Below are 13,164 nucleotides of genomic sequence, written 5' to 3'. Positions count from 1 at the left end.
CACGAGTGGAACGATTTTCACAAAGTCCGTTCAGCTGCTTGGTTTCGCTGATGATATTGATATTATTGCTCGTAAATTTGAGACGATGGCGGAAACGTACACCCGACTAAAGAGTGAAGCCAGGCAAATCGGATTAGTCATTAATGTGTCGAAGACAAAGTACATGATGGCAAAGGGCTCCAGGGAGGAATCACCGCGCCCGCCACCCCGAGTTTATATCGACGGTGATGAAATCGAGGCGGTTGAGGAATTCGTGTACTTGGGCTCATTGGTGACCGCCGACAACGGCACCAGCAGAGAAATTCAGAGGCACATTGTGGCAGGAAATCGTGCTACTTTGGACTCCGCAGAACTCTACGATCGATTAAAGTTCGGCGTAACACGAAGTTAACTATCTACAAAATGCTGATTAGACCGGTCGTTCTCTATGGGCACGAAACATGGACCCTACGTGCAGAGGATCAACGCACCCTTGGAGTTTTCGAACGGAAGGTATTGCGTACTATCTACGGCGGAGTGCGGATGCAAGACGAGACTTGGAGAAGGCGAGCTGCATCAGCTGCTGAGAGCACCAACCATCGTCGATACCGCGAAAATCGGGAGGCTACGGTGGGCGGGTCACGTCATCAGGATGTCGGATAACAACCCGCCTAAAATGGACGATCTGCGGGCCGTACGCAATAGTGCGGAACTGGAGACAAACAGCCATGGACCGAGTGGAATGGAGACGGCTACTATGTACAGCAGAGGCCACCCAGGCCTCAGCCTGATCGGTAAGGTAAGTATGAATCGACGATGGAAGCTGCACATTAAAAACAAGCTGGTGGTAGTCAAGTGCCCGGGTCATTGTGCACCTGTGCATCGGCAGTATGGAGCAACTGCGAAATATCTCACCACAAAAGGCTGCAAGTGAAACAAAACAAGTTGCTCAAGATGGTTCACTACTAGGACCCTTGGTACCTGACATAAGATCTTCACAAGTTGGCTGGTGTCGACACCAGCCGAGGTCCTTCAGGTTAGTGAAGGAATTCACTGAGTCGGAACAACGAGCTCGCTGCACTCTACGCGAATCCAGATGTATGTACTCAGAATATGTTCAAAAAACGGATGGAAGCGATGGCATGGTATGTTGCAAGAATGCCGGACAACACACCTGTTCGCTACTGTTCCAGTTGGGAGCTATGGAGTTAAGCGAATAATTTATGCATGTTACAAGGCGACGGAGATGGTCAAGTGGCTTCGTGGCTTGTAGGATAGAAGCGCTCGTCTAACGAATTGGGTTCGAATCTCATTGGAAGACGTGGATTTTTTTTGCAATTCAAATCTCAATGTGTTCATCGAAGACATGGTTCTGTCATGCAGATGAATGTGAAAGCATTAGGGTGGGGCGGGGCAAGATGGGTCAGTGCCTTTTACGGGCGCATTACTCATGTTTTGTTTATGTTAATAATTTTGTTAGATAACCAGCATGAATATACAAAAGTTTGGGGCATTGATTGAAGAAATATTCACTCTCATTAGAAATAAAAAAATAAAATGGTTTTAGCCATTTTTCTTATGCGATACATTCCATATATTCTCCATATAAACGGCCGCGGGGCAAGATGGGTCACCTTCATTTTTGAACGTTTTTTTGGAGCATTCAAAAGTTATTTATTTTTTAATACAAGACTATCTCATAAATGACTTCAATCAAGCGGAATGAACGCTCAAAATTATAACATAAAATTATGATAATTTTTTAGTGAAAACATCGATTTTCAAGTCGCCTTAGGACCACTCAAATTGTAAAGTTTTTTATATTCCAAATAAATTTATAAAATGTTTACTAGTAGGGAATCGCGCCACTTGGGCGGTGGTTCTATATTCGTCTATTTTCCACTATAACTCAGTCAAACTTGAACCGATTGGCACAACTTTTGGAATGTGGTGAGATAGGTAGGGTGGGGCGGGGCAAGATGGGTCACCTAATGATGGATCACTATAACTTTGTAAATACAAATCGTTTTGGTTTGTATTCGCCCGCTACTCTTTAATACACTAGTTAGCTATGCTAAAAGTCGATAAAAAGTTCATTAAATACAAAATATGATGTTAAACAAGCAGTTTTAAAAAGTGATCGATTTTGGGCCGTGAAAAAAGGGCGGGGCAAGATGGGTCACCTTTTAAGTAATTCACATTTTCTCAACGAAAAACGTCAAAATATAAGATTTCTTCCGCATTCCTATATGCTACATATCCATACTGAGTAAACAAAAGCTACTAGTAAACATTTTATAAACTAATTTGGAATATAAAAAACTTAACGATATGAGTGGTCCTAAGGCGACTTGAAAATCGATGTTTTCACTAAAAAAATATCATAATTTTAAGTTATAATTTTGAGCGTTCATTCCGCTTGATTGAAGTCATTTATGAGATAGTCTTGTAACAAAAAATAAATAACTTTTGAATGCTCCAAAAATACGTTCAAAATTGAAGGTGACCCATCTTGCCCCGCGGCCGTTTATATGGAGATTATATGGAATGTATCGCATAAGAAGAATGACTGAAAACCATTTTTATTTTTTATTTCCAATGAGAATGAATAATTTTTCAATCAAAGCCCCAAGCTTTTGTATATTCACGCTGGTCATCTAACAAAATTATTACCATAATCAAAACATGAGTAATGCGCCCGAAAATGGCACTGACCCATCTTGCCCCGCGACCCATCTTGCCCCGCCCCACCCTATAGTATCTACCCGTGTACAACACTTCAAGTCAGTTGGTTCAAAATGAATTAACTACATCGGCTGTTTTCCTACTCTCCACATCGACCAATGTGGCGCTAGCTTCTATGCGCTAAAAATCGCTAAAAGTAAATCGCAAAAATATTGTATGGCGAATAGCATCTAAAGGCAAATTTATCGAAGTAGAATATATTATTCCAAAAAATATTTGGTAGTGGTTGTGCACAATGGCAACCCTTATTATGCCTACCAAATATTTTTTCACTAAAAGCTTTCTATTTCAAGTAATTCAAGTTTAGATGCTTTTCGCCATACAAAATTAAATGGATTTACTCCTGCTGATCAACTGTGGCTGCGCGTCAAGCGGGTAGTCCATTGACTGAGTTATAGTGGCAAACAGACGAATATAGAACCACCGCCCAAGTGGCGCGATACCCTAGCTCTTGTTTACTCAGTATGGATATGGAGCATACGTGAATGCGGAACAAATCTTATATTTTGACGTTTTTTACTTCAAAGGTGAACCCATCTTGCCCCGCACTTTTTTCACGGCGCAAAATCGATCACTTTTTAAAACTGCTTGTTTAACATCATAATAAACTTTTCATCGACTTTTAGCATAGCTAACTAGTGTATTAAAGAGTAGCGGACGAATACAAACCAATACACGGTGCCCCCACAGACCGTTATTATAAAATAAAAATGTCCATCAAAACTAAGTTCAGGGATCGATTCCTGGTACCATTCTGCACCTCTGGGCAAATTTTTAAAATAATCCCTAGGAGGAATCTCGAGAAATCTCGATTTGATGTTTTATACTGAGAAATTTGAAGGAAATCCACGTTGAGATTGGACAATATTGCTTAAATACCTACAAAAATTTCCGAAAGTGTTCAAAGTTGTTTCCAACCAGTATTTACTACTTACCCACCTCAGTTAAGTGATTAAACTGACTTAAGTATGTTATGCTAAGCCATGCATATCGGTTTTCACGTAAGCATTAAACATTTGATTTTTCCCCATTGTTTTATGAACATATTTTACATCCCAGTATTAGGGTATCGGGATGCTTCGTTGGCATAGTCCCCTCGTTCGGCCTATCTTAACGTTATCCAAAAACTCAAACAAACACGCCGAACTGGATATCGGAAAAGCTTTGCGTCAAACACCTGTAACATTTCGTTTCAATTTTAGCACTTTGGAGTATTAAAATTGTATGAAAATGTCACTTTGTTTAGCTTTTGTAGACGCCATGATTCTTCGGCTTAGTGGGTAGTCTATACACATGATCATAAATGGCATGATTCTGGAATATTTCGAATTGCCTTTTCAATAACTGAACATTTGATGCGACGGTCAAAGATGCTATTTTGAATTTGTATATTTGTTTTTAACGAATAATAACTATTTTACAAATTACATGTGGGCCGAATATTGAGGACATTTTTTTCACTATGTACCCAAATCTTGGCCCATCAGTAAAGTGACGTCAAAAACACCGATAAAGTGACGCCAACAACATTGCTTGCGTAAGAACCAGAAAGAACGAACAGAAAGATAGATTTTGTGTGCGGTGACTGTAAAAATATAACACAAATAATCGGGTTGCATTGTTTTCCTTACTAAAAAAAAAGAACTTTAGTTTAAGTGATTTATTTATAGTTTTTTGAAAATTTGGCTCCGAAAATGAAATTTGAAAGTATGATTGGTGAACAAACAGAGATAATACCTCAGCAGAAATATTGAAAAAATGAGATAATAAGTGGTTCTAGTGCATGAAAAGCAATAGGCCAACGTTGTATCCACTAATAGGCCAATTTATGTACCATAGACCAACGTTGCATACCATCACATCGAATCTTTTCAACTTAGTTAAGTGAATTCTTGAATATTTACGTAAGTTTACTTCCAGTTGGTCAAACATGCATTGCCTAGAGTGCGTAATAGGGTCAACATATTATTTCTAGTGCTATTAATTCAAGAGTTATGGTCAAAATTGTCAAGGCGGTTTGCAAATTAGGCCAAGGAATGATCCATATACCCTATACATTAAAATTTTCCCCAATTCTACAGCAAGTTTACAATTTGCACTCCAATTTTCATAGCGATATCAGCGTTCACTGTGGAGTTATGGCAATAAATGTGAAAAAGTGTTGAAACATTTTTTTCTATGAGTTTCTACTGAGTCGATTAAGTGCGTTGTGGTGTGCCTCTGTGCTCCGTTGAGATAAAACCAATCAAAATATCAAAATACAGTCGGGTCTTGTATTAGACGCTGCCACCCACTTTACGCCCATTGCGTTTCCCAGGCTGTCCTCTAACCATTTTTTTCATTTTTTTGTATATGATGGAGTATATAGTAAGCACTAATTGCACTAAAAAATCAGCTGAATTGGATGTAAGACAGCTTAGAAACTACGGTGGGTATAAAGTGGGTGGCAGTGTTTAACAGGAGTCTCGACTGTGTATAATCAACCAAATGTATGGAAAACCTAAGTGATTTTGAAAAAAATAAATATTTGTTTTTAAGTTGGGTACGAATTGAAAACCAGTTGCATCGTATTTCTCCTCGCGTAAATCATATTCCTTCAAAAATGTAGCCAGTTTTCATAGAAATAGCGCCAAATGTTCACGAGTGGTATCCTAGTTTGTAACGAAATATCATTTGGAAGATGTTATTCTACCTCGACATGAATCCACAACAACGTATTAAATATGTAATTACTAATTATACGTCGTAGTTTCCTGTTCTTCCAAAATTGGTGTACTATTAGATCTTTATTTAACACATATTTCTCAATGATTTTTTAGTTTTCATGTGCAAGAATATGTAGCACTTTTATTCAAAAAATGTTCAAAATTCTAAGCAATATCAAAGAAATTAAATTCGAAGATAACCGTACACATCGTATTTGCTACTCCGTGATTGACCAGAGCAATCGAAGTTGCATAGAGTACCAATGAATGTTAGGCTTGGGACTAGCTAATCATTCTTAATGTGCACAATTCGAGAGCTCAACATTTGAAAGTCAATAACGGCGCTGGCCACGTCCTTACGGTCATCGGATCGATTATGTGTCAATACTCGCCTCATATAGGAGCGATGCATTTACAGCAAGGAACAATACAATACTAAACACTGAACGCCCCTGTTCAAAATGCTTAGCAATATCGAAAAAGAACAATTTTGTTTATGACTATTGTGACTGCAAGCGTTATTCATTTTAAGAAAACTGAGAAATGATTCTGATTTTGAAGATCGTATATCGTATATGGTAAGTGGGGGCAGGATGGGTCACCTAAGAAATGGACCCCTATAACTGTCACCCCTATAAATCGCATTTCTCTGTATTCTACCACGACTCTCAGATACACTAGTCAGCTATGATATAAACGTATAGAAAGGTCTCAAAATTTGAAACCTGCTTCTTGACAAGCAATTTTCAAAACATGACCCATCTTGCCCCACCTCATTTTTACGGGGGCAAGATGGGTCAGCTATCAGAAAACTCGATTTTTCTCCAACAAAAAATACTATATCTTCTATTTTTTCTCTATACATCTAAGCTTCACAGACGTAAAGATTACATAAAAAAAAGTGTTGAAACATATCAGTAGATTATTCTCAGAACTAGAAGATATTTGTTCAGGTAGCCATGAACGGACTTTGAAAACCTATATTTTTTGTAGGAAAATTTCAAAAATAGTTTCACAAACTCTCAGTGCTCTAATTGCTTCGGTAATGTAGGTCACAGCAGAGATGTCCATATCCTCAGTGTGGGAAAGAGAAATAGAAAATACACCACTCACGCTGTGCATCTGAACAGGAGCCCTTCTCTTATGTGTGGATCCACCACTGCGATTCGGATGCGCGCAAGCTTGGTGGGTAGAAATAAATCTCTTAGCTCCCTGAGCACTAGGCCACACAACAGTGCCGCGAGAGCGATTTCAAATTCTCTTCGGTGAAAGTGTAAAAAATCACCTGGGTGCGCGCTCCAGTGAGGTTTTTGCGCCAGAGTGCGCGCTGCGGTGAAACGCCGGAGAGTTCTCGCCCCGGCGACACCATGGTGATAATTCGGTGACTGCCGGGTGAAAACACGGGAGAGCGCCGGAGAGCGATGCGCGCGAAAGAGTGAGCCACACTCGATCCAAGGCGGACGAGCAAGAGCACGCACTAGCGCTTGGTCTACCTACCACCCAAAACAAGAGAAACTGGCTTCTTGGTGTGGTGAAAAATGTTCCTATCCCCAGTGTGGTCGATAAACTGACGCCGCAGTGAATCGCTACGGTGAAATGCCATCTCTGGGTCACAGAATAGCCTTTCAATGAAGAATAAAACATTTTCAAAAACAATGCAAACATACCGAAAAATTAGGGTGACCCATCTTGCCCCGTCTACACAATACATGTAGTTATATGGAATGTATAGCATAAGGAGTATAACGAAAAAATATTTTATTTTTTTCTGTGCAAGGAACGTAAAGAATTTTCAAAACAATATATCACTTTTTTGTGTATCCACTTCGTTCATCTGGGAAAATTATTGAAAGATTCAAAAAATATATAGTACGGTTGAAAACGGTACTGACCCATCTTGCCCCCTGACCCATCTTGCCTCCACATACCATATACCACAACGCACTTAATCAACTCAGTAGAAAAATGTAGGAAAAAATGTGTTTCAACACTGTTTCACATTTATTGCCATAACTCCACAGAGAATGCTAATATCGCTATGAAAATAGGAGTGCAAATTGCAAACATGTTGTAGAATCGGGGAAAGTTTTAATGTATAACATTTGGAAGTAAAATTAGTTAATGAAACAATGATGAAAACATCTAGTTTTAAATGCATACTTAAGTCAGTTTATTCAGTTAACTGAGTTGGGTAAGTAGTAAATATGTATAATTGAAGTAACGTTAATAAATATATACTGGTTTGAAACAACTTTGAACACTTTCGGAACCTTTTGTAGGTATTTAAGCAATATTGTCCAATCTGAACATGGATTTCTTTAAAATTTCTCAGTATAAAACATCAGATCGAGATTTCTCGAGATTCCTCCTAGGGATTATTTTAAAAATTTGCCCAGAGGTGCAGAATGGTACCAGCAATCGATCCCTGAACTTAGTTTTGATGGACATTTTTATTTTATAATAACGGTCTGTGGGGGCACCGTGCAATACGATTTGTATTTACAAAGTTATGGTGATCCATCCTTAGGTGACCCATCTTGCCCCGCCCCACCCTACATTGTAATGCTTGCCTTGGTTAGTCTAGTAAAACTAAGAAATTTATGTCTGAAAATTTTTATTCCCGTTTCATGATAGGTATTTCTAGAATTTGTGTTTACGATTTTATCAAAAACAAGTAGAAATTACTGATAATCAGCGAGAAATATTTAGGTTTTTATCATAGTGTTCCGTTCCGATTATGTACCAGTATGAGCTACGACTGAGATAAGCGATGCTGTCATTATCATATTCATCTTCATCTTATCATCACTGACAAATATCACTAGTTAAGTAATCATTCTAAGGATATGAATGTTAACGGTATTGTACCGGAACTCTTTTTTTTTTTCAGAGCCAATTTCTCGCAAGAAAGCTGGAAGTCCTCTTCTGCGAGCATCGATTGCGCCGAGGATTACGTTCCGTACGATTTTGCCTTGACCGAGCAGGTAATTCCCATGAACACCAAAGTCGACATCAAGCTAAGCTGGTGGGTCTCGCCGGAAGAGTTTTACGTCCGCATGAAGGACGAAGAGACCAAGTTCGAAGACATGATGAAGCAAATTCAAAAATTCTATCGCAACAAATCGACCGCCGGGGATGTACCGCCAGTGGGATCGACTGTGATCGCGCGCTACCAAAAGCACAACACATTCTACCGGGCGAAGGTGATCAAGTACAACGAATCGCTCGGTAAATTCAAGGTCGAGCTGGTCGACTGTGGCATCCGGGCGATCGTGACCGGATCGGAGCTATGGAAATTGGATCGACGCTTTAGCAAACTGCCACAGCTAGCCATTCAGTGCACGTTGGCCAACATCAAGATCAACTGTGAACCCAAGGAGCTGCAGAACAAAATCGATCGATACATCAGCAACGATCAACCGATCGGTTGTGTTTTCCTGGACAAGACCGAAAGCAAGTACCTTTGCGACGTGGAAACGCAGGGAACGGATCTCAAGATGGCCCTGCTGAAGGACAACCTCATTGCGCAGATACTGACGGGTAAGTGTTTGCGTAACAAACTAGGTAAAACATAACCTTGAAATTGTCGTTCGCTTTCCATCTCACAGATGTTGACCTCAGCCGGTTGAAAGGTCAAACGCTGAAGCTCAAACTGGTCGAGATGAAATCGCTCGATCAGTTCCGGGTCAAGCTACAGGGATGCGATGCGATTCTGAACTGTCGCCACGTGGAGCACGGTGCGTACCCGCAATCGGTGGCCGACGAAATACAATCGAAGTGGCTGGATCAGTACTGCTTCGGGCACATTGAGGACGTATCGAGTGATGAACGGTAAGTGGAAGTTAACCTTGTTTTATAGGCTATTAATCATCTCATACCAAACGAACATTATGTCAATCGTCATCCATCAAATCTCAACCGTTCCGATACCAATCAAGACAAGAAGATTAACTCATCTCCCCTCATGTTCCGTAGGTTGATACTGACGCTGTTGATCGCACCGCTGTCGACCCAAGCGGCACCGACCATCGTGGACATGCCCATCCTGCAGAGTAAATTCACCGTCACGGTACCGTACGTGCACGAGGTCAACTGCGTCTACGTGCAGAACACCAAGTGGACGGAAGAAGTGGGCAAGTTGTTGGACGATATGTTCGATTACTACGAAAAGAGTGGCACGGTGATTTCGAACCTGCAGATGAACGAGCTGTGTGCGTCGAAATCGAGCGACGGTAACTGGTACCGGGCGAAGATCGTTTCGCTGCAGGAACTGGATAACATTGAGGTTGTATTTGTGGACTATGGCAATCGGGAGAGAGTGAAGCACGAGGATCTGAAGGTGCTGGAGGGGCAGTTCCAGGAGTGGAGTGCGTTCGCCCATGAGGTTTACCTGCCAATGGCGTGCCTAAACGAAGGGGAGGAGGACCAGCTGAAGACGGAGATTGCCAATCTTACGGGGCAATTCGAATTGGAGCTAAAGGTGCTGGACCATAGGAACGACGTCTGGATCGTGGACATGACCCACAATGATTACGGCATAGTACAAGCGTTGAAGGATAAGCAGCTGGTGAAGGACCTGGATCACGAGGAGATTCTCAACCGCAAGACCGGACTGAATGAAAGTATGGAAATGGCCTTGGTTGGTAAGCCGGAATCCATCCAGGAAGAGCAGAACCATAAGAAATTGGACGGCTTCGTGAGTCACGTTGACAATCCGAATCAGCTGTTTATCCAAATGAAGTCCGATCTGGATGAATTGGATCAGCTGCAGGAAAACTTGCAGATCATTTCCCAAGCCCTGCCAGGACTGAAGGACTTCTCTGTGGACCGGTACTGTATCGCTCCCTACTCGGCGGATGATTTGTGGTACCGGGCGAAAATCATCGATAGTCACGATGATTTGATTATCCAGTTTGTAGATTACGGCAATACTGATGTGATAACTAGCAATAAGAAGCATGAACTGAAGGATGTCAACGACGATCTGATGAAGTTCAAAATCTATGCGAAGCAGTGCTCGGTATTGGTCGCACCTGCTGCCGGGAAGAGCTGGAGCGAAGAGGCTAGCAGTATTCTGCGTGATTTGGAATATGTCGATGTCCAATTCTTGGTCGAATGCCGGGGAGTCAATTACATCAACCTGAAGTGCGAAGATCGGGATCTGGCGGAGGAACTGATTACGAAAAACCTTGCCGAGCGGATGCAATATGTCCCATCGGAACAACGCTGTTTTACTAGTCATATTGAATCGATTGAGGAGTTTTACTTGCAGCTGGAACGGGATATCAATCCGCTGGACGTCATGGCCGATTACATGGCGAAATTTGAAGAGTTTGCCTCTGTTCCAAATCCTGCCGTTGGTTCAATCTACGTTGCGGAGTTCCCGGATGACAGTCTCTGGTATCGGGCCAAGATCCTGCAAATCCTCGATGGTCCCGCTTTCGAAGTTTTTTTCATCGATTACGGAAACACATCGGTCGTAACGAACGTAAGACAATTGGAGGAATCCATCGCCGAGCTACCTCCACTATGCACCAAATGTATCCTTCGATTGCCCGATGGCGTCAAAAGCTGGTCGGATGAAGCAGAAACCAAATTCAAGCAAATCGCTGCAATGGGTGAGACGGTGTTCACCGTGAAGCTGCACAATCCGGGACTAGTCGCCACCGTCGAACTGTTCCTTGATGGACAAAACATCAACGACCAACTGCTGGATCTATGCGAGAAAGGCGCGGCCAATGTGATGAACTCCAGTTTCTATTTGAACGAGGAGAAAACGGTGGACAATAGTTTCCCACTGGAAGGATTTGTCCACGTCAGTCACGTGAATTCCCCGGCGGATTTCTTCATTCAGTTCAAGAATTCCCACGACGCCCTCAAAAACATGGAGGAACTTCTTATGATCAAGGCAGCTCAAAGTGAACGCCTGATGGTGGACGATGTCACAGAAGGAATGCTCTGCTTGGCCTATTCAAAATCCTACGATAAGTTCCATCGGGCGCGTGTCATCTCGAAAGAAAACCACCAATACAAGGTCCACTTGCTGGATCATGGTTCGGATGGCTTCTCCACTGACCTCCGGCAAATGCCCGATGGAATCAAAGACATTTCCGTCCTAGCCAAACGATGCTGTCTGGAAACGTACTCTGTCGAATCCACTGTGTTAGACGTGGTCCAGAAGCGGTTCCTCGAACTGGTTGATTCCGGCCGGACGCCGTTCTCGTTCGAAATCGTCCGAAACGACGTCGAGCCCAACGTCGTCCGTCTGTTCACCGAAGACGGTCGCAACGTGGAGGATTTGCTCGAAATGCCAGATAGCGGAGATCAGATGACGATGCCGACGGTGGCGGTAGCGCTTCCTCCTCCGGCGCCGTCCGAACTGATCAAAACCTCCCAACGTGCGAAACCGAAGCAGGCCTTCTACCGCGCGAAAAGTGATCTGGAATTTGACCAGTGAAAAACTAACGGACCAAACACCAAACCACGAGATTGTTGACCAAACAAATTGCTGTTAACGAAAATTACCCAAAAAAGTAAAAGCTATTTATCGAATTTTGTTAGCCAATAAGTAACGAGCGTTGGAAAGCGTTATTTAACGAACGATTTTGTTGCTTCATCTGTTTGAATTGGTTTTGTTTTCATATTAAGTTTGTCATCTTTTATTTTCCCACAATTGAACTGTTTTATTTCAGCACCTTAATTTGTTAACCATTTCTAATCACACGAAAAAAAAAATGTATCGAAACACGTCCAAATAAAAATAAGAATGAACCAGCCTTAGATTTTAACAAACAAAAAAGAGGCCTTACTTATTATATACTCTCAAACAAACACCAGTGTTAACCGAACTGATCTTATGATTTCTAGCTGTAGTGACGTAATAATGTTGATAGTGTCTTTTAGTTGGACTACCTGAAGATAACTATAGAAAGCAATAGATTTCCTCTTCCATTTAGTGAGTAGACAAAAGAAAACGGAAACGTTTAACCACAAAAACAAGCAATACAAACACGCAGTTTGACGTTACGAAAATATTAATACATGCAATGCATACCCCTGTATTTGCTACAACCAGCAGCTCTAATCCAATATTTATTGTATTTAATAGTTAACTATAGGAGAAATGGACTTATTTAATGCGATCAAGCGGCGGCGGAGAGAAAGGAATAATAAACTATATCCTGTTTTTGTAATCAAACAATGCAAGTGATAACCCGTTACTGTGAAGAATTCCATGCTTTGCTCTTCTGTTCTGTTCAAGCGATTTTTTGACCAGGGAGTGCTCGTCGGTGTTTAATCGGTGAGCTCGTTCCATATCAAACAGAAAAACAATAACCATCTCGTTCTAATCGACGATATATTCTACTCAGAAAAAATCGATGGTCTAACCTACATGCGCTCCAAACTTTCGATGTCCAACGATGAATAATGGAAATTCTACGAGGAGTCGCTGAACGAACCGCTCGCGTAAAGACTATGCCCCCCAAGGCGACATGTGTCGAGATTCTTTTCACGAGCGAGCGTGAGGTGGTGGACAGGTGGCGACAGCATTACGATCAGCACCTTAATGGCGACGTTGCAATCATCGAAGGTGCCGTGGTAACAGATCTAGGAGTACGTGCGAATGGTGAAAGACTTCCGGTCCCTCATCTCCAAGAGATTGAGGATGAGGCTGGCCGGTTAAAAACAACAAAGCCGCCGAAGCAGATCTACTGTCAAGCGAGCCTCTAAAATA

At 41.8% G+C, this 13,164-nt stretch overlaps 1 protein-coding gene across 1 annotated transcript in view; it reads left to right on the top strand.

Moving 5' to 3' along the window:
* LOC109398549 (maternal protein tudor) overlaps positions 1 to 12,630 on the top strand; it is a 36,690-nt gene extending 24,060 nt beyond the window's left edge. The window contains exons 6-8 of the mRNA XM_062849173.1: positions 8,320 to 8,969; positions 9,038 to 9,260; positions 9,405 to 12,630. Of these exons, the coding sequence (XP_062705157.1) occupies positions 8,320 to 8,969; positions 9,038 to 9,260; positions 9,405 to 11,886 (3,355 nt within the window). The 3' untranslated portion in view covers positions 11,887 to 12,630. The remainder of the gene's footprint in view (positions 1 to 8,319; positions 8,970 to 9,037; positions 9,261 to 9,404) is intronic.
* Positions 12,631 to 13,164: the final 534 nt, after the last annotated feature.

This window comes from Aedes albopictus, chromosome 2 (genome assembly GCF_035046485.1).
Source record: "Aedes albopictus strain Foshan chromosome 2, AalbF5, whole genome shotgun sequence".
Classification (NCBI taxonomy): Eukaryota; Metazoa; Arthropoda; class Insecta; order Diptera; family Culicidae; genus Aedes; species Aedes albopictus.
Note: the sequence above shows the minus strand (reverse complement) of the source record. Positions and strands in the feature narration are given on the sequence as shown.